The sequence below is a fragment of the Natator depressus genome, chromosome 2, assembly GCF_965152275.1.
Source record: "Natator depressus isolate rNatDep1 chromosome 2, rNatDep2.hap1, whole genome shotgun sequence".
Classification (NCBI taxonomy): Eukaryota; Metazoa; Chordata; order Testudines; family Cheloniidae; genus Natator; species Natator depressus.
This window is the reverse complement of record NC_134235.1, coordinates 114893467-114915772: the sequence shown is the minus strand read 5'-3', so window position 1 is coordinate 114915772 and position 22306 is coordinate 114893467. Positions and strand designations below refer to the sequence as shown.

The 22306-nt window shown below is 40.3% G+C and overlaps 1 protein-coding gene across 3 annotated transcripts in view; it reads left to right on the top strand.

The window, feature by feature from the left end:
- Nucleotides 1-22306, top strand: part of FARS2 (phenylalanyl-tRNA synthetase 2, mitochondrial) — a 361477-nt gene that overhangs the window by 248236 nt on the left and 90935 nt on the right. For all 3 annotated transcript variants that reach the window (XM_074944919.1, XM_074944920.1, XM_074944918.1), the window contains exon 7: nucleotides 5125-5276. In XM_074944919.1, coding sequence (XP_074801020.1) covers nucleotides 5125-5276 — 152 coding nt within the window. The remainder of the gene's footprint in view (nucleotides 1-5124; nucleotides 5277-22306) is intronic.

Genomic DNA, 22306 nt, shown 5'->3' with positions numbered 1-22306 from the left:
AGGGGTGTCTGCTGGTAGTGGCTGGAGAGCCAAACAGCTGTGTCGAGGGGTTTGCCGATAAAACCACTCAGACAACAGTCAATTTCTATTAAACCTTGAGGAAAGGGAGTTTGGGGCTATTGTTTGCCTTGAACCTGAAAACAGAAGGAACATTGGGTTTAGGAAAAGCCCTGAAGAGAACTTTCTTTGGTTGGTTTTTATTAGCTGAAGGAACACTTGCCCCCACAAGCTGTGCAGCATACTACAATTCTTTTTGAATTAGAAAAAATCATATTTTTCTTGTAAGTTATTTTATGAACATTGCAGTACTCAGTTATAAATGTTACGGAGGGGCAAATTAGACTGGATACAACAAGAACCTCCTCACCTCTAACTCTTTGCTCATTTTTTGAAGCGTGGAAAAGTTTGGTAAAGGACTTCCCACATTCCTCTCTCCAGGGTGACTGAGTAGGTTCCAGCATTTCCCCCTTGTGACCTTTTTCCTAGGCTCCTATGCTTGTTTTGTTGCCATTTTGCAAGAGGAAGAATGGCTCCCCTCTAGCATTTTCAAGAGGCGTGAGGCTCATCTGCATTCCTCACCTGGGTCTTGCAGGACTGGGCGGGAGGGTAAAAGGGAAAACAGGTTAGATGGCCTCCTCTCTTGTATTTGGGGAGTAAAGGAAACCACCCATTTGCCAGCCAGTTCAGGGTTTTCTTTGCTCAGTCTCACACAAAAAATCCACAGTCTCATAAAATAACAGGGATTTGAGATTCTGTGGTACCTCAGTTAATGAACCTGCACATCTGGAAGCAACAGGGCCCGTTCATGCTATTGGGAATTGCTGGGCGCTCAGCATTTTTGAAATTCAAGTCACTTACTTAGGTGTCTAAATATGGATTTAAGAGCCTAATTTTAGGTTTCCAGTTCAAAAATCTAGGACTGTCCCTTTTATATGTCCACCATTTATGGGTGGGGATAGTGGCCTACCATCTGGTTTTACAACTATTTAACCAACTGCACTTTTGAACCAGGGTAGTCCACATTGGGAACCAAATTGGGCACTGACTTCATACCTCTGCAGTGCCATTGACTGCAGTCAGTGGCAAAGAGTGACAAGAATATAAGACTATTGCCCTTTATCTTTGAACATACAGGAGTTTTGTATATTGTAAGTCTGAGTAAAAGAATACCTTTTACCAAAATATTAAGGAGCTTTGCGGTATCTATTAACTATTTGATAGTGTTTAAACTATATTTGTCTATTTGGAGATGAAAGGCTAATATTCTTTCCATCTCTGTTTAAAAAAATAATAATACATTTGTTAGTCTAAGGCAGTAATTTCAAGGGTTAATTCTCCAAGGATACATTTAGTTTTCCTGAAGACTTGGTAATGCAGAAAAAGGATCAGATCCTGTAAATGCTTATGTCCATGAGTAGCTTTATTATGTACCTAGTGTCATTGAGTTCAGCGGCATTACTCACATAAGTAAGGTTACTCTCAAGTGTTTTTGAAGGATCTGGCCTTGTAGGTCTGAGTTTAGCTGGGAATATTAGTGCTGTCTCCATATTAATGGTCCAGTCCTGCTTCCACTGAAATCAACAGCAAAAGACTTCAGCATGACCTATGGATGCTCAGCACCTTTCAGATTCAGGGCATTAAGAAACGGCAATTATATGTATTTTTTGCAGTATTGCTGTTTAACATCATACTTCTAAGTGTGAAATATATAGCTACCATCTGGATTAGATGCAGATTGTGTTCGTGTTTATTTCAGGCAAGTCTCCTGTTCTTCTCAAAATGAAGGACCTGATACAGAGTTGTGACTTCAATGGGTTTTGGATTAGTCCCTAAATACCTTGAAATTAGTCAATAAGTTGCTACGGTTCTTTGGTAGTGGAGAATGTAATGTAAGTTGCGGGGTGAGGGTAAAATATATTAAAACAGAGTCCTATCACGCTGGTATCATTAACAACATAATGTATGTTAACTTTGTATTAACAGAGTAAGTCTAGGGTGTCTCCGACATCCACAGCTCTGGCTGTGGTGTAAGAGGAGGTGTATTCCTTTTATTCATTTAGAGTTGGTATTGTCTCAAGAGCTCCTGTATGATGGCTTTATTGTGTGGAGTTTTGAAATTGGTATACAGGGGAGATGAATTTCTTTGACAAGTTTATTCATGTAACAAGTTGGATAATCATTTGTGATTCACAGTTTGATTCACGGGGGTTATTAATTTAAAACTTGCACTATATTCCTTATCAGATATTCATTGAAAGGTTTACACTGTACATAACAGGATTTGTATAAATCTGGGCACTGTAAATTTGTCTTACTAACAGGTTTATTGCTCTATCAGGTATTCACTTAGGATTTCACTTTTCTATCATAAAACATTCCCAATCATAGAATACATTTTTAATTGAGATAATGTACTGTATAGACCAATGCTTACATACAAACTGTTGTATTTTTATATAAACAAAATAAGAAAAGCAATTTGTTCTTGTAGTATCCAAGGATCCTATATACATGTACTTAATTAAGATGTAACGTTTTAGTGGGAAGGCAGGAAATAAAATGCTTGCCTCCCATCAGCTTGTGATGGTAGCCTCCATTGCCCACTTGTTACATTTTCAAACAAGCAGCTTTTTGCTTTCTCCCATGTTGCTCCAGGTGCTTTAGAAGCGCTCCATGCAAACAGCAGTGAAGCTACCTCATTATCAACCTTTGAATTCATCCTCAAAAATCTCCTCTGTTGTGATTGCTACATAAAACTTGACAACAGTTAATCTGCTGGTCTACAGAGACCACTACCTACCATGCTGACCAATTTTGTCTCACTGTGTACTTGTAGTCCTCTATCTGTATCCATTTGTTGTCTCTTGTCCTATAATTGATTGTAAGTCCCTTGGGCAGGGACTGTCTTTTTGCTCTGTGTTTGTACATCACCTAACGCGATGGGATCCTGTCTGTGACTAGGGCTCCTAAGTGCTATGGTAATACAAATAATTAGAAAGTTAAGCAGGAATGGGAGAGGAGAACTACTGCTGTCTGGTTCTGGTTTTTGTTCAAAATAAGGATTGATTTAAAGAAATCTCATTAAGGGCCAGATCCAAAGCCTATTGACTTCAGTGCGCTTTGGCTCGGGCCTTAAAAGTCCAGTGCATGTAAACATTGGCCTCATTTTCTTCCTCTCTCTGTGATCTTGAAAATATCAGGGCATGCTCTCCTGACCACTTAGATCATGAAACAGGGTCTTCCAGTCTACAGCAAAGATGACACATTTACATATTGTAATGATTATGAAAATATGAATATCTTAACAATAGTCTGTATTTTTTTAATCTTAAGGGTTTTATTGTAACTAAAACCAATAGAGGAAATTAACTGATACTCCCATTTTTTGAGTCTAAACATGTTCTTTGCTTTGGCTACAAATAAGAATGCACCAAGAACTGTAAATCAGACTGTTTTAGCATTAAATTGAACATTACAGAAGATAAATGAGATAAACATGGTAAAATAAACTACATGGAAATGTTATACATGAATGTGATAAGCATCTTTTGAATATGTGAAAATACATCTTTAAACTGTTTCTACCTTGAAAATTACTGTGGTGAAATGGCCTCCTCTTATTGAACAGATCTGCTCCCTCTATGTGTTTAAGTTCTTACTACTCTTAAGTAGGTAGACCTGTTCTTACGTAGTTAGACCTAGATCTGTTAGACCTGCAGAACCAACACATCTAGGAAAGAGGCAGATGAATTCTATTTCTGCTCACAAGTAATTAGCAGAATTAATGTTTATTCTAACTGCAGAGCCATATTTTATTTTTGAGTAGGCCTGTTCAATCTCATTAAAGATAGGGAAGGGTTGCACAGTGTACCTGCATTGTTTGCCTTACAGAGCCTTGGTTGCTAGTGGTGATGTGCAAGAGGAATTAAGGTTGAATGAGTTTACAGAAATGGCAGCTAGAATAACTATCTTTTTACTTGTGAACTGAGCAAAGGAGGCACTGAAACAATGAACACTGGAACCCCACAATGCCATTTTGAGAGATTAGTTTTTCAGCTTAGAACTGCACTTTAGCTGCTTGACAGTTCAGTTTGTGCTTTAAAAAACAGTGCACAAACTTTGCAAAATTTGAAGGAATTAACTCTGTGAAAGCTTCGTTTACATGTTATTATGAGCATAAAACAGAATTTTAAGTATCTCTATCCAAATCAAACATTTATATAGATGTGTTGTCAAGGTTCCTTTCCCACTCTGAACTCTAGGGTACAGATGTGGGGACCCGCATGAATAACCCCCTAAGCTTATTCTTACCAGCTTAGGTTAAAAACTTCCCCAAGGTACAAACTTTGCCTTTTCCTTGAACAGTATGCAGCCACCACCAAGCGTTTTAAACAAAGAACAGGGAAAGAGCCCACTTGGAGACATCTCACCCCCACCCCAAATATCCCCCCAAGCCCTACACACCCACTTTCCTGGGGAGGCTTGAGAATAATATCCTAACCAATTGGTTACAAAATCATCAAAGACCCAAACCCCTGGATCTTGGAACAATGGAAAAATCAGTCAGGTTCTTAAAAGAAGGATTTTATTTTTTTTTTTTTTAAAAAAAAGGTAAAAATCATCTCTGTAAAATCAGGATGGGAAATACTTTACAGGGTATTCAGATTCAAAACACAGAGGATCCCCCTCTGGGCAAAACCTTAACGTTACAGCAAACAGGAATAAACCTCCCTCTTAACACAGGGAAAATTCACATAAAACAAAAGATAAACTAATCCGCTTTGCCTGGTTTACCTATACTGATTGCAATATTGGAGACTTGGATTAGGATGGGTTGGAGAAGATGGATTTCTGTCTGGCCTCTCTCAGTCCCAAGAGAGAACAACCCCGTAAACAAAGAGCACAAAACAAAAGCATTCCTTCCCCCAAGATTTGAAAGTATCTTGTCCCCTTATTGGTCCTTTGGGTCAGATGCCAGCCAGGTTAGCTGAGCTTCTTAACCCTTCACAGCTAACAGGATGTTGCCTCTGGCCAGGAGGGATTTTATAGCACTGTATACAGAAAGGTGGCTACCCTTCCCTTTATATTTATGACATGTGTATACATATTTTTTTTATTTTTTAGCCTCTCAGCAAATATCCTCCTTTGATAAATGACATCTCCTTTTGGCTGCCCTCTGAGAAATACTCTGAAAATGACTTCTATGATTTAGTCCGAACCATCGGAGGAGACTTGGTGGAAAAGGTTGTCCTCATTGACGAATTCACGCATCCCAAGTAAGTAAAGCTCTTGAAATATTTCTTCCCCGTTGTCAGATGATGATATGTGTTATCTAGAAAAATGTATAAAAACATGTTTGGTTATTACAGTGGCTGTACATTTACATTTTCATAGCTCCAAAATGTTTTCTACAGCAGTTTTCAAAAATGGGTTTTATTTTATAAAAACTTTATTTTCCTTTTAAAGTTTTGCATGAATGTTGAATATATGCTAGGGAGGCATAGTGCTGGCTGAAAATCAACTTCCCACATAGATCTGCCAGTGTACCTCACCCACAACATCCCCATTCTAGTCCTAGACCTGAGCCATGACTGTTATTTGTTTGTTTATTCCCTCCTTTCTTTCCTATGGTCTGATCCACACATGTATGACGTGCATGACAAGAATAGTATTGGGTCATATAAGAATATTGTTTATATTTAGTGTGTGGGAGGGGGGAGATTAGATTTTGCTCTGTTTTCTATTAGACAGCCATGTAACTGGAACTATTCACACTTCCAGGCATCAGAATTCCTTCCTTTTAGAATAGGAGCACAAAATGATCATACAGGAAAAAAAGAGTGGTCCATCTCATATAGTCGGTTATCTCTAACAGTGACAAATGCCAGATGTTGCAGATAAAACTATTTTTGAAATCATCCTCCACACAGTTTAAACTACCTTATGCCCTTTCAAAGAGGGTAAGAGGTAAAATTTTATTGGCTGAAACCATTTTAAAAATTGGGTTTTAAAAATAATTTCTTTTCAGTCTTTTTTTGTTCTTGTAGGTTGATGGGGCTGTGAATCTAATTGTCCAATATTATCTCAGGGGTGAAGGGAAATTTCTGACCTAAACCTAGCTGATAATCAGTTTCTGCCCTGCATCCTGCAGGCTTTTCCTACCACAGTCAGACATTTGACACCATTGTTCTCTTGAATTTGTTGTACACTGTATGCTGGATTTATCAATTATTTTTCTGGCCTGATAGCTATCGTGGTTCAACAAGTGAATAAGTTTTGGTTGGTTGTTGGCATTTTCCTTAAAGTGGGCTTGGTGTTGTATGAAACAGAATTTCATTTATGCAAAGAAATGGATGTGCCACTGGAATTTATGGAGTCATCTAAAATCTTTGCATTTCTAGTCCCTAAGTGTTCCTAACGTTTAAGTGATGTCTCTTGCTGTGAACAGGATTTTCAATTAATACCTCTAGACTGAAAAGTCAAATGTCCAGGAGAACAATATAGGCTATGATCAGATAATGAGTGCACCTCAGCATAAAGACAAATAGGATTATTAGCTATGGAGAATGTGAAGAAAAAGTTTGTTGCAGCCATGCACAGCTTTCTCTTTTTATTGTTACTGGGGCAGCACTGTATTGTGAGTTAGCACAAGACAATGCATAGACCTGAAAACTAGGCACACTGATGTTGCTGAAAATACATTTTAATTGCCAGTCTTCATATCAGTGCTGATATAATAAAAGAAGCAACAGAAAGTTATGTAAAAATGGGAAAGACCCATCTAGAACTAGTCTAATTTCCTATATGCTAATTCTATGCTTTTACTCTAGATAAAATATCTGTTCCATTGACAGGTTTTGTGTTGGTTGCTATCTTCTCAGGATACTGTGTTTAAAAATGTGGTATTGCCTTTGTTGCTAACCATTCTCTTTGGGCAAAATTCTGAACTCCCATAATGCAGCAGGGGGGTGAGCTAAGGTCTCTATAGAGGCTGGGGGATGGAAGAGTCCTCTGTCTCCAGAATGGCAGCCATGTTGCTCTATGGCTAGTAGTGCAGCCTTGAGGCTGAAGTAGTCCCCTCACCCAGCATGTTCCCTCACTTCAGGCATCACGGCCTAGTTGTGGCCCGGCCATCCTCGTTCCAGTAACTCCCAGCCAATTGCCCTCTAGAACCCTTGCATGCTAGGGTGTAGGAGCTTTGATGGTGATGATCTCTGTAGCATGTAAAGGCTACAGGCTCCTGCATAGGGTCTCCCCCCCGGCCTCCCCCCCCCCCACTGGTGCTGCTCCCACCTTGTCCTGTTTAATTGGATCAGAGCTTTCCACAATTGTGGGATGGGGAGTAGGATTTTAAGCCCCTTTTCTGCTTGTAAATTATCTGCAGCACATTTAGATTTTTATGAATGTATTTGCAGTTCAAAATTACTTGATTAATAGCTTATGTGAACGTATTTGTCTATTCAATAGACGGCTTGCAAAACTATTTATTGTGAATATTGTTTTGAGCATTGAGCTATGACTCGTCCCCTCACTCATATATTATTCTTTCTGCTAACTGATGGAACGACTACTTGCATATCCATAAAGAGCTTTCAAGATGGCTGTGCAAATACTTTATTAATACACATTTCTACAAGTATTTCTGACATTTTCCCTTTACTCCAACATGCTGGTGAACAAAAATGTTTTCATGCACATGTTTTCAAAATCAAAAGGGGTTGTGAATACCGAGAATTTTATGGAACGTTACAGAGTGGACAGCAATTGGTAAACATTTCCAGATGTTGTGCAAAAACAATGGTGCTATCCACATCCACATCCAAATTCAGTATTTGTTGTATGGGATAATCTATCCAATAGTTTTGAAATTCCATCAATAGTTAAATCAGAAAGTGGTCCTCCTTTTATGGTCAAGACTTTGCTAATTTCACAAAAGAAATGGGTTTTCCTTGAGGATAAAACGGTTGTCCAAAAATCAGGCAAATAGAGGAAAGATTTATGCCTCTCCTAAGTAAGCAAGATTGCTGCCATCCAAAAAATTCCAGTAAGAAGAGTATATGAAATTGTTGAGACATTAATATCAGTAATGCATTCGTGCATAGATGAAATTCCAGTGAAGATAATGAGAATGTAGTGCCCAAACTTCCAACAGAGACCACAAAGTGAAATAAAGTTGACTCTCTCTCTGTGTGTGTGTGTGTGTGTGTGTGTGTGTGTGTGTATATATATATATATATATATATATATGTGTGTGTGTGTGTATATATATATATATATATATATGTGTGTGTGTGTATATATATATATATATATATATATATATATATATATATATATAATAGAAAATAAGCTGTACTGTCTCATTTTAAAACCAGAAGACATACCTGGGTGAAACAGTCAGTTTAGAACAAAAAAACCTCTCAATTTTATCTTGTACCATTATGGGTAACAATAAGGGAAGGTTGGGAGAACAATATGTAGGAATTCATCCTGTTTAAAAGAGATGTCTAATTTCAAAGTCAAGTAAAACAGAAGAGGCTGAATGCTGATCTTCAGAAAATGAGTTGAAGGCTGTACCAGCAATGTGTTTTTTCTCAGACTTAAAGTTTTAAACTATTGTTGCTAAATACCTTGGCTCCAATACAGTGTGGCAGCTTGGAAAGTGCACCGTGGCCCTACAGCCAGCATAGCCACCTCTGGAGGATTCCATCTGAACAGCGAAGTACACTGGTGACATACAGCCACTGTAGCAGCTTCTAGTACAAGTGATATGGCTGGGGAGGAATGGTCATGGTCAGGACAGCCCATGATTGGTAGAACATCCTTTTGACCTGGCTGATGGCAGGGGTGGATCGGTGGAGAAGAGGCTGGTGCCAGGTTGCGGGCACAGGGGCAGAAGAATCTATACCACTAGAGCACACTTCCCTTCAGAACCTAGAATTGAACCCAGAAGTCCAGAGTCTCTGTATTTTGGTTAAAGCTACCTTTGCGAGCACTTTCCTGCCTGAGCAACACATTTCAGCCCCACCCCTTTGTATACTCCATAATGGTGTAGGACACCTTGGAATCATGTGTTCTGAAAAGTTTGTTCAATATCTTGTGGATACATTTATCCAGTTCAGGATCTGGGCCCCAATTTTAAGTTTGACACAAAAGTGCTCTCTGTGAGGTTAGTAGGAAGATACAGAGTCTAACAGGGTGACTTTCCCTTTAAGGGCTAGAGGCTGCAGAGCCAGCTTTCCCTAGTTACTAAGTGGGCACACCTGAGCAGGGATCAGGTGATTCCTCTACAAGAATCTCAAAGAAGCTTCAGAGAGGGAAGTGTCAGGATCCTAGCAAGGGCAGTTGGGATCAAGGTCAGAGAAGGGTCAAACCTGAGGCTTAGAGTAGCGGAGTAGTTCTCAGTCAAGTTCCAGGCCGGGGTCAGTACCGAGGATCAGAGTCCAATTCAGGTTTCAGGGTGTGGGTCAAGAGGTGAGGTCCAAATCAAGCCAAGGGAGAAGCCGAGAGTTCAAGAGCAGGGAGCAGGAATAGTCAGGGCAGCTACAGGAGATCTGCGCTGTTGCCTGGACAGTTCCTGGAATGCCCTTTGGGTTTATATAGGGCAGGGAGCCAATCAGGAGCCATTTATCTGGAGGCGGGACATGCCACAGTCTGCGCCCACAGTGTGTTGTGGATAGTGGAGCATGAGCTAGTTATAGTTGCTGCTGGGTGGTAGTATGGAGATATCTGCTGCAGGCCCAGGGTTTGAGACTCACTGGGCCTTACAAGGACGACACTCAGGAAACTGCAGAGTGTGAGAGAAGCTCCTGCGGGGAGGACCTTGGCACCATGGGAGTTTGGGGCTTGCAAAGATAAAAGAATGGAGATCCAGCTCTGGGAAGGAAGCCTGGGGACTCCCTACCTAAAGAGAGAGCGTGAGTGAACTGGGGTTGGTGCCTAGAATGCCGACATGTGTGACAACTAAATACATTGTATCCCAGAAGGGGAGTGGTTTTAATTACCTTTTGACTGTGATCTGGAGTTTTTGTGGAATCCAAGTAGGGAAATCAAGGCAAGGCTCTGCAGAACGACCTATTCACATCCCTGATATATGGAGACACGGTGGGTGAGGTAATATCTTTTATTGGACCAACTTCTGTTGGTGAGAGACAAGCTTTTGAGCTTACACAGAGCTCTTCAGGTCCTGTTATGTGGAGGCAGGTGAAAGAAATATATAAAACTGGAAACTAGAAATGAACTGTGTTCTCAGTGGTATTTAACAAAGTAAATTTTTAATCAGAACAATTAAATATACCCTGAAAAGGCAGTATGGGAGAGAATAAGCAGGAAAATTTCTTTTCACATGCCGTGTTAAAAAGACAGCAAGGGAGTAGTGAAGGAAGGTTGTTCCTGTCTTTGAATGAATTTCTTGTATACTTTCTGGAGACAGTTGTATATTTGTAAATGTGTAAATACTAAAATAGGAAAACTATTATCTATTGTAGTTTAGCAGGTATACACTGCCACCGTTTCAAAATGTCCTGGATATAGAATAGTCAGATGACCAGTATGTTGTCTGATCCTTTCTCTACCCCCTCTTTGCCCACCATATTAACTGATAAAGGGCAGATTTGTAGTGGGGTAGGGAGAAGTCAGCAGATCCCATCTTCTACCACCGTCTATCAAATCGCTCCCATATCTCCTGATTAGATTGTATAAAAGCCAATGTATGTTACATCCCCTTATTTTCTCTTTTTTTGGCATATACTCTGCTTCCTCCCCCCCCCGCCGCCAAAAAAAAATATGCAGATTAAGCAATGCATACACAAATACTTTTAGAGCTTAGTTCTTTATCAGGGATATTTTTCTGTCACGTTTTCATTTTGCTTCTGCAAGAAGTGAATTGCGGTGGAATAACACTGAAACCCTGTTTGCTGCTAGTATTACACAAATTAAAACACAATTAGTTCAGTCCCTGAACTCCTTGTTCTTCATCCTGAGTACATTATAGTTTGCTGAGGGATTCTCTGAGATTACCTTTCACTGCTGACCTGGCGGCGTCCCAGTTGTAATTTCTCTGCAAAGATCACCAGAAGAGCAGAGACTGCTTGACAAGAGCTATCAGAGGATAGAGGCCTCCTTTTGATGAACTGTGTGCTTTAGTGCTCTGGAGCTTTTCATTTCTTTGATCAAATAAATGGAAGACTAATATTTCTGCATTAAATTAATAATTTATATCAGGGTCTTTTGAAGACTACTGGCTGGCTTCTGGCCCTTTTCATCAACCCCAGTAATCGAGCAAGCCTCCGAGCAAGATTACACAGTGGTTTGTAAAAGCCGGCGAAGGCCCCATTTCTCCTCTCCCCTTCCTCCCACACAAAATAGCACAACTTATTCTCTTCAATGAATGAGAAGCTCTCCATGTTTCGCTTTTGTCTCATAGCCCTCAAAATGACAAAAAATAAAATAAAATGCTCGTAATGAAGATTCCTGGAGCACTCATCCATCGGTGTTCCACTCTTGGCATGCATACACCCCAGATCAGTGTCTTTTGGCTAGCAGGTTGTGTTTGTGTCCCGGGCATCCTTACGCACCTGTGACTGAGGATGTAAAGGGCGGAGCAGGCCCAACTGCCACTCAGTTCCTTCTCACCATCCATGACTGCAAGACCGAACTCCTCAGTGTCCGCATCTTCACGCATATGTTTTCATTAGCTGTGAATAATTGTGTGTGTATTAGCACTAGTTAGGTAGTTTCTCATTGGCAGATAAATTGACAGGCTTTTGGAAGTTGTACTTTTTGTATTTTTTCCTCTCTAATAAGAGAGGTTGAAGTCTCCAGGCTTTAAGTATTGCTCCTCTTGTGAGGCAGCGATTCCAGTAAAGGATACAAGCACACAAGGTGATTTTTCTGGTTAGAGGAAGTACATAGCCCTTCCAAATGTGCTGTGAGCAAGTCCTTTTCTTAAAGGGACCTTACAAGCTAGGGAGGTGCTCTTGAAAATGTTTTTCCTAGGCCACTCTGTGCAGCCAGCCTCTGATCCAGGCAGGGCAGACCAATCTCAGAGTAAAAGCACCCCAGTGAGTTCCATATCCATTAACTGATGGGTTCCATCTACAAAGATCATGATGGCTGAGGATTCTGATAGGCTGGTTAAAGCCATGTGCTCAGCCACAAAGCAGCATCACTCCCCCCAGAAAAGCATAGGTAGCTCCCATTCTAAGGAGACTCCATGGCCCAATCCGGGTGCCATAGGAACTTTGAAGTACTGGGGCTCCTGCATTGCTTTGAGAACTGAAATCAGATGCCTCTGGTACCGAGGCTCCTTTTGAAAATCCCAGTTTTAAACAGCAATAACACACCCTAGGTCAAAATCTGTAACTGTCATAAATTAAAGATCTGTCATAAAAAAGAAATTGTGTCCTGTGAATGCTGTGTGTGTGTGTGTGTGTGTGTGTGTCTGTATACTGATCTGCACAAGATTATTTTATACTATATTTTATTGCATAGCAATAAAAGCCAGATTAGCATCTGCTCCTGCTGCATGGACCTCATCTCTTGTATCATCCACTCGGTAGTCAATGGACTGGATATAAAAGGAACCGAGAAATACTCTTTTCAACTTTGTTTAGAAACAAGTCAAATAAGCCCTTGCGTATTATGGTCAAGCACTGGTTCTCTAGGTTACAGTTTTCCATCTGGCTTATTCCCCTCTCGGGCTGAGGTGTTTTTTTTCCTCCTCTTTTCACCTTTGCTTTCCGTCCTTAAATTCTCATCTTTTTCTTGCCTGTTGCTCCAATTGGTTTTCTGTGGCAACAGAGCCATTGCTTTGGAAAGGTCAGGAATACAGTCAATTTCACTTAGTGCACACATGGAGAACACAACACCACAGCTGGAGGAAAAGCTACACAAGAATGGAAGCTGAAAGGGAATAGTGCAATATCATGAGGCTTGTTGAAAACCAACCCATTCTGAACTTTGATCTGCCCTGCACTCAGTTTTATAGAAATGTATTTTATGGCACTCTAGTTAACTTTGTGTTGGTTCTAGGGATGAGCAAACTCAGGGCTGGTCTCCACTATGGGGAGATCGACACCGCTGCAATCGATTTAATGGGTCTAGTGAAGACCTGCTAAATTGATGACAGAGCACTCTCTAGTCAACCCCAGTACTCCAGCTTTCCAAGAAGAAAAGTCGACTAGAGAGCATCTCCCGTCGACTCAGAACTGTGAAGACACCGGAGCAAGTCGATCTAAAGTACGTCGACTCCAGCTACGTTATTCATGTAGCTGGAGTAGCGTAATTTAGGTCAATTTACGCCCATAGTGAAGACAAGCCCTTGGTTTGCTTAGTTTTTTACATATGGGAATATTGTGGGTTTGAAATTTCAAGTCTGACTCCATCACTATAGGGTATGCATTCTGCTTGCTGTAGAAAAGATTGCAGATTGGGAGGACAGAGCAGAATGGTGGCAGAGAGTAAAATCCATGGGGGGAGAAACAAAGTGAAAGTGGTTCACAGAGGAGACAAGATGGAAATCTTTAGACTGTGAGGGTGAGAAGAGAAATCTAATTAAGTAACAAATAACTACAACTAGGCAATATATATGTCGTATACAGGTCACCCACTTTGTGCTAGCTTAGAATGTTGGGTTCTATCTCAAATTTATAGAACAGATATTTCTTTAAAAAAAAAAGTTGAATTGTCCTTGTGTGGGAGGGGAAGCATGGATTTAAATTATAGGGAAAATATGCATGAACTTCAGATAGATTTGAGAATCCCAAAATATGTGAAGTTAGTAAAACCTCAAACTAGCGAGGTTAATCCATTTACTTCTATCAGTCCAGCTTTAAAACTCAGCCATAAAACACTCTCCCTGGGTTGAAACTAGATTTACTTCAAAGCGATCCCCAGCAATTGGGCTAGCAGTCAAAAGACCAGAAAAGCTGAAATATGCAATATCAATTATCCACCACTTTAAAACTGTTTAAAAACATATTTACATGATAGATCGTAATAGCTATTGTAATAATCTACTGGATTCATATTCATTTTCACAATTGGTACATATAACTACAGTTCATATTTAGATGATAGACGGTAGTGGCCCAGAAGGACAGACTGAGGTCCACTGGGGACATTATCCAATAAAAAAGGAAGCCTATGATAGTGTAGGTATTGTATGAATTTAAAAATATAGAAATAGAAATTGTCATACCAGAGTATACCAAGACACCATCTGGTCCAGTATCCTGTCTATAGAATTGTCCAGTACCAGTTGCTTCAGAGGTGCACATAAAATCACCATCCTGGCCCAAATTCTGGAGGTCTATAATTCATGGTACAATTTCATTCTGACTCCATACTGGTGTCACCTTGTGTTCTGAAGCTTGAGAATTGACAGACCTTATCATTTTAGTGCAACTGTAGATACTACTCTTATTTTTAAAATCTTACTAAGCTTATTTGCCTGGAAGATTTTCAGTGGCATGGAGTTTTTGATACACTATGCAAAGTATTTTAATTAGTTTTTAAAAGTTACCTTTTAGTTTCATCTTGGTCTAATATTATTGGGAAACAGCAATCCAGCTGGACTTCTTTATTACCTATTTTATATCAAAAACCTCTTTCGTATCTCCTCTTCCTTTCCCAAATGAAATAAACGTAGTCCTATTAATTGTATATCTCGTCACCTCAAATCATCCTCTCCCGCCTCTACAAAGCTATGCACTTTTGTACTCACCATCTGTTGATCTCAAACATTTTACAAACTTGGATAAGCATCGTTATTATTAATATAAAAATGGAATAACTGAGGCCCAGGCACATTTAGATAAATTTTTCTAAGTGTCCACTAATTTTTAACGTCTCCGTTTTTGGATGCTCAACTTAAGGATCTGAATCTTGGTTTTCAGAAGTTTTGGGTCTCTACAGCTTCCATTGATTTCCTCTGCAGTTGTAGATGCTTAGAACCTCTGAAAATAATGGCTCAGGGTGTCTCAAATTGGGCACCCAAAAATGGGTGTATGAAAATCAATAGACACTTAGGAAAATGCTGGCCTAAATGACTTGCCTAAGGTGACACAGCAAGTCAGTGACAGGATCTGGAATAGAATAGATGTCTTCTAACTCCCAGCCGTCTAGATCTACCACTATGCCCACACACATGCCTCTAATCCTTATTCTCAGCATAATCCACCTAAGGATTTAAATAACTTAAATGTCTTCCATATTATTCTATCTCCCATTATTAATACTGTCTAACAGCTTGGACACTTTTTGACAGGCACTGTGCATTGAACGAGTGTCATTGTTGCCTTTATCTGTTTCCCAAGGAATCAAAGCTAATTCAGAACCCACGAGTGTGTAAGAGCAGTTGAAATTCTTTCATAGAATCATAGAATATCAGGGTTGGAAGGGAACTCAGGAGGTCATCTAGTCCAACCCCCTGCTCAAAGCAGGACCAATCCCCAATTTTTGCCCCAGATCCCTAAATGGCCCCCTCAAGGATTGAACTCACAACCCTGGGTTTAGCAGGCCAATGCTCAAACCACCGAGCTATCCCTCCACCCTTTCTTCTAATATGCATTTGTGCTTCTCCCTGGGGGTACCCAGGATTGTGAGACACCTCACTACCACTTGTCCTTAGCATGAAAGAGCCTTTTCTGTGCCCACCAGGGGTCAGCTTCCTGACAAGCCCAGCCACAGGCAACACAAGTACTCTCCTCTCAGCCCACGCAGGCTCTGCTATCCCTCATGCAAGTTACTGAAAGATAAACATCAAACCCCAAATCCTCCGAGTGCCCCGCTGGAGTGTCCAGCCCCTGTTCCACCGGACATTCACATTATTACCAGCACTGCTGTTCCCAAAGAAACAGTATATCCCAGCTTGCCAGTTACACCGTAGACCCTAGTTCCGCTTAACACGCAGCGCTTATATATGTTTATAGTGAAAATAAGAATGCATTTATTTATCAAAGAACAGAGATTCAAGTGATAGCAAGTAGGACTAATGGAAACAGAGGGTTACTTATAAAATCATAACACATTCTAGAGCTTAAGTTTAACAAACAAGATGCCCTCTTTTCTAAGAAGGTGCTGCCTACCCAAAGTTCTTCTCCCAGCATTTTTCAACCAGGATGCTGAGATCCTCCTTTCAGGAGACCAAACCTGCTGGCAACTTGTCTCCCCACAGATATATTAGACCTTTACCTGAAAACAGGGGTCCCTCCCCTGATGTTCACCTCTTGCTGTTTATTTCTTCTCTTGAAGTTCCCACAGTCTCTTCATTGGCATTTGACTGAGTACACAAATAGACTTCTATTGTAAGACACAAAATGTTAAACCAGATAGATAAGAGTCTACCACCTCTGGCCTTGTGGAAATGGTCTTAAGGCATATTACCTACAAGCCCTAAGGACATAATTTCCTATATATCTCCTTAAGTATTATCTACACATACATTTTGCAAAGATTATGATGACCAGCGTGACACAGGCTTTCAGTAAAAATCCTCATGACATTTTTTAATGAGCTACAATGTAAATACCAGACCCAGGGGATCCCTTGTAACCCTTATGCCCTCTACCAGTTGACACCAAGAGGTTCTTGGGTCACAACATTACCTTGCACTTGGCAATGCTGAACTGAATCTGACCATTACTATGTTTTGTGAGGTCCTGGGGTACTTGAGTCTTCCCTAGTTTTGAAAACCCTAACTAATTTTGAACCATCTTGCTATTCATCCCTACCGCTGAGCGCTACCTCTGATAGTTTTCTGAGTAGATCTGGGACTAGAAATACAGACCTGTTGTGGGGAACTTCGGACAAGTCACTTTATGTCTCCTTTTTTCCCCTACCTGCAAAATGAGTATGATAATACCTTAATTAATGTTTGTAAAGTGCTTTAAGATACTCACTTGTAAAGGTGTTAAGTCAATGCAAAGAATTAGGATGATAAGTTAGTCTTTATATAGCCTCTATTTGGTATTTGTTTAGAAAAAAGTAATTTTTCATCACATCAGTACATTAAAAGGTATAAAATGGACATCTGTTTCTTCTCTCTACATTTACTCCCATCTTATGCCGGTAGTATATTTTTAAACTGCTTTTTTTATTTTACTTCATTTATTTATTTTTTTGGTGAGTTGTATTCTTTCTATTCAGGTTTTTGGTATAAAAGTAAAAATATACAATTTTCCTTCACCCTCAAAATTACATGTCCCCTGACTGCCTCTTCCCAGGACACCCTGCTGCTAACCTCCCCCACAGGACCCCACCCCCCTATCTGCTCTCTCTCCCCTGACTGCCATGACCCCTATCCACACCCCCACCCCCTGACAGGGGGCCCTGGGACTCCCATGCCTATCCAACCGCCCTTGTCCCTGACTGCCCCCAGGACCCCCTGCTCCTTATCCAACCCCCCCACTCCCACCCCCGTACCATGCCACTCAGAGCACCAGGACTGGTAGCCGTAAGTAGTACACCGTAATTAGCACATTCCTACTGGGAGCAATTTAATACACTACACCTGCCCTCCAGACAGTTTTGGAACCCTGATGTGGCCCTCGGGCCAAAAAGTTTGCCCACCCCGTCTGAAAGGGTGGTCAGTGCCCTGAATCCCATTAGCCAGCTAGAGATGAGGGTCATCAGAACCTCGCAGGACTTGGTAATAGTTTTCTTAGACCTGTAACTTTAAAGAAGTTGATTGTTAGTATAGAATATCCACCAAGTACAAAACAAACAAGTTGAAAACATTGTGATCTCTTCCAGGAATGCTGATATTTGTTTGTTCTGAAATTACGAAAACATGTTTCCTTGGTCTAAATGTTAACATTTTCCAGCATACAGATCATTAACCTTTCAGCTGTTTATTGCAGTGAATCAACTTTTTAAAAATCCGTCCTAGCCAGAGAGAGGTTTTTTTCTTACAAAAATTAATTCTGGAGCCATCAAAGATGAAGGGCAGAATTAATTATTTAGTGCTAACTTCATCCCTCTTCTGTGAAGTTACAGTAAGGGGTGAAGAGGGGCATAGGGACTTTCTCCCCTTCCCTCCATATAAATAGCATTATAAGGTCTATTCCTAGCCTTAAGGCAGTCTAAGAAGTGCCTGGCTTCCATGCCAGCTGGCACTTCACAGCTTCAAGGGGGCGTGGTCTGCAGGTAAGACCCAAGCCCAGAGCTCCAGCTGGCGATTACATATACTGCAGGTCGTAATTCAGGGCAGCTGCACCTGTATTTTCCTTTAGTGATGCAGCAAGGGCACACAGTCACAGGCTTCCAGCTCCCTAGCCATTGCCTTTCTTGGATGGAGACTGGTCTCTCTCCCTTCTGGTCGGGTATCTCCATGCTAAACAGCTTCCTGCCTTCACTGTTTTATTCCTAGACAAAAACAGACTGCCTAAGCAGACCTGCTTGCCTTATCTTCAGAGACTAACAACAGCATCACTGCCCTCAGTTAAGCTACCACACCATTCTTCTAAGCAAGTATATTAGATTATTAAAGTAAAAGGACTACAGAGAAAATATATTTAAAACATTCTTTGCTCAGAACAAGAACAGTCATGAGAAGTTCAGTCCATCATTTACTCAATTTAGAGGTCTTTGAACTGGAGTTCTCAGGAGTGGGTAATCGGTATACAAGTGGTTTCTCTTCCCAGGGCATAGCTTCAAAAGGATGAATTTGAAGTGGGTCATTTATACTCCCCTAAGTATTCCTAGGAATTCACAATACACATGCAGTGTCCCCAACGGTCCTGAAAAGTTCTTAATAAGAGATTGCATGAGTTCTGTCTTTCTGCTAAGGAAACCGTATAGAATCACTCATGGACCCTCAAAGTATTAAGTGTAATCGATAAGGTTTAAGTTAACTCCATAAGGTTTGCCCAGGATATTGCCATATCTGTCACACTGTGATAAACAGTATACTGGAGCAAAGGACTGCTATGCTGCTTGTGAATGGTTTGCTCGGTAATGTATTGTGGCTCTCTGACTGGAGTCATTGTGCCTTGCATGAGTAGAATGATTCTTGTGACAGAGAGGTGGCTGACACCAGTACTACCACCCCATTCCTGCCCTCTCTGTTCAGCTCCCATAGGAAGGGATAGAATTTTTCTCAATATATACTTAAGAGGAACTTGAGACTTTGGGGATTTAAAGTAGGTATTCCTGATAAGTATCTGAGCCACTTCAGAGCTAAAGTAATATAAGGCAAAACAAGTGCATTATGCGTTAAACAGGAGACTTAATTTAAGGGCAGAATGGAAGCTGTATAGAACAGCAGCTCCTGCTAACTTTAAAAAATAAAAAAGTTATGGACAAAGATCCAAAACCGGACAGAAAAACATTTCCTCCCTCCTCCCATTCTCTGTGGCATGTAATGAGTTTCTGTCTTTGTGGCTTCAGATATAACACTGTCAAGGGGTGTTGTCTCACTGAAGCGGCTTACAAAGGCTTTTGCTAGTTTGTGAAAAAATAAACATATTCATATCCATTGTAATGCTTCTCAAACTCCCGAAACGCCAGCAGTTGTGTGCTGGGGGAGACTGCTCTTGGGGGAGATTCTGCAGAGCACTAGATCTCAGCCTGTGGACCACAAGGGGAGCCGCTCACCTGCAACTGTCCGGAGGCTGGAGCCTGCTTCTTTCCTTTGTGTCCTGTTGTAGCTGATTTGTTTAGCCATTTTTCACCAGCCCATTGCATGCTAAAAGTATCCAATGAATCACAGTACTAATTCCCGTGAAGTGCTTTGGGAACTCTTGCAAAGGTTTCTGGGATGTGTCTGAGGATTGATTGTTAAGGACTGACTTCCAGATAACATAGTGAAAAAAGGTGAAGCTCTCCTGCTGTAGCTTCTTACAAAGATTCAGTGTGATTCTGGCTATCCCTTTTCTATATAGCAGAGCAATATTCTGTATTTGCCTGAATAAGTGAGTCTACATGTTCTTCCATGTGGCTCATGACTTAAGGTTTCCTCTGTTCTTGTTACACATGAAGGGTGATTACATTTCTAATGGAATATCACTGGTGATATATCACACTTCAGGTGTTTTGTTTGTTTGTTTGTTTTACCCCTAATGGAATCCTGTGGTTTCCTCTTTATCTTTTTTCCTTTCTTCTGTACCATTTTTCCCACAAGTTAGCATGTCTTAGCCTCCAACCAAAGAAGAATGATGGGATTCCTACTGAAGCCTGTTAACAGTAATTTGTTTCTAATAGTGAAAAATGTCTTTTGCTGTACTCTGTACTCTCAGAAGAGCCCTGGATTGCATAACAGAACATAGCCTGACCCAAAATGGACCTGAATACAGTGGTTTGAAGGAAACCGCAGACTTTGATGGCAAGCCATTAAGAATGGTTATTTGTCTACTGTCTGTCAGAATGTTGAGAGTGGGAGGAGAGATTTGTGTCTTGCTTTCCTGATTGGTTGATTATACATTGCCTTTCCCATCAGACAGTCTGCAAGGAAACTGGCGTCAGAGGTCTAGAGTAATTCTGCACTGTTTCTCATGTTGGATTTTTAAAACTGGGGCTGGATGCCAAAAATTGAATGATCAAAAAAAGTAAAATCTGCAACTGCAGCTGATAACAGGGAGAGGCGTTACAGTCCTGAGTAACTTTTTTTTCCTTTTATAAATGTTGCATTTAAAACATAAGAGCCAATATTTTCAAGCATGACAAATGATTTTGGGGGGCAGGGGAAACTTAACATGTTTAAAGGAGTCTGAATCTTAGAAGTGTGATGTTCCACTCCTGTGAAAATCAGGCCCTTTTCAGGTGTCTCAACTTGAGTACTGAAAACTGAAGGCACCAAAGATCACTCATCACTTTTGCAAATCTTGGCCAAAATTTATTAAAAAAAAATAAAAAAATTCAGGGTTATGCAATGATTATTATGAGAATAATAATTTACATGTTATTTTTACTATATAATTGAGATGTAGGTGTGTATCTCTATAGTCATGCCTTTCATCCGAAAGCACTTCAAAGTTCCTTGCAAATGCAACAAATATCTATAATACATACAAGGATAACTGCATCCATCACTGAAACTTAGACCCTTCTGGGATGGAATATGGTAGTTGCTTAACACATAGAAGAAGGAAATGTGGAATAATATAGAGATTACAGATAGCCTTTGAGCTAATACCCTACCTAAAATCCTAATTTACCAAACTAGAATTTTCCCAGATGCTTCTGCTTTTCCAGCAAGGAGTTAGTTGAGAATCTTAGTTTTATTCCAAGCTCTGCCCGTGACTGGCTGGGTAACCTTAGGTAAATATTAAGACTTTCTGTGCCTCAGTTACCCTATTTGTCAAATGTAGATGATGATAGTGCTGTAAAGCACTTTGAAATCTTCAGATGAACATCCTGTAATAGTAATTTTATGTGAAGACTCATATGGGATTTGATATCTATTGATAGTATTTGTATTTATAGTATGATTTCAGTTGTTTGATGTAACAATATTGATTTTTTTTCAGATCATTGTAATTTCCCCTCCCATTAATTATTTTTAAAAACAAAAGAAAAAATTGCCACAGGATGTTTCATTAATACATATGCTCAGGACCTGGGTATTGTCTTATCTGAGACTGCATTTCCTGCAGCACAGAGTCCTTAGTGCTAGCCCAGGGCATTGGTTCAGTACTAACTCAAAAGGTAGAGTACAGTACAAACTCTTAAACCATTAGCAGTATTTCCTAGAACATCCTGGTTTGTTCCTCTGATGTTTGCCATTCAGATACTGATTAGGCTTCACCCTGCTTGGCTGTGGGAATACAGTTCACTTGATAGGCTTCAAGTTATCAGCATTTTAAAGCTAACGAAAATATATATAAAAAATCTTCTCTGTGGTAGTGGAAACATTTAAGTTTAGATAAGAGGACTTTATAGGTGGCTCAGATAGCAGCTCCTATCTTTAAGGTTGCCCAAAACTTCCCATTGTAAGACCATGTTTTCAGTTGCTTAGAACTTTGCCAAACTTTAATTGTGCAAGCTGAGATTTTCTATGCTGGATGTCTGCTACGGTCAGATTTTGTTTGTTTCAACTAAAATGGCACAGCCACTTCTCACATATGAGCTTAGGGAAAGATACATTTTGCCCATGTTAAAAAATAAATTTCTGGAAACCATTTCACTGAGAAGCTCTAGCTCCTCCATGCTTTCGAGCAAGGACTTGAAATTTGACAGGAGGTTACTCTGGGGTTGGGGGTGTGCCTTTTGCCCATGCAGTCTCTGGCCTCTCTGAGTTCTACAAGAAGACTGTCACTTGTAATTGTTTTTTGTAATATAGACCTTAGTCTACTGGGAACTGGATGAG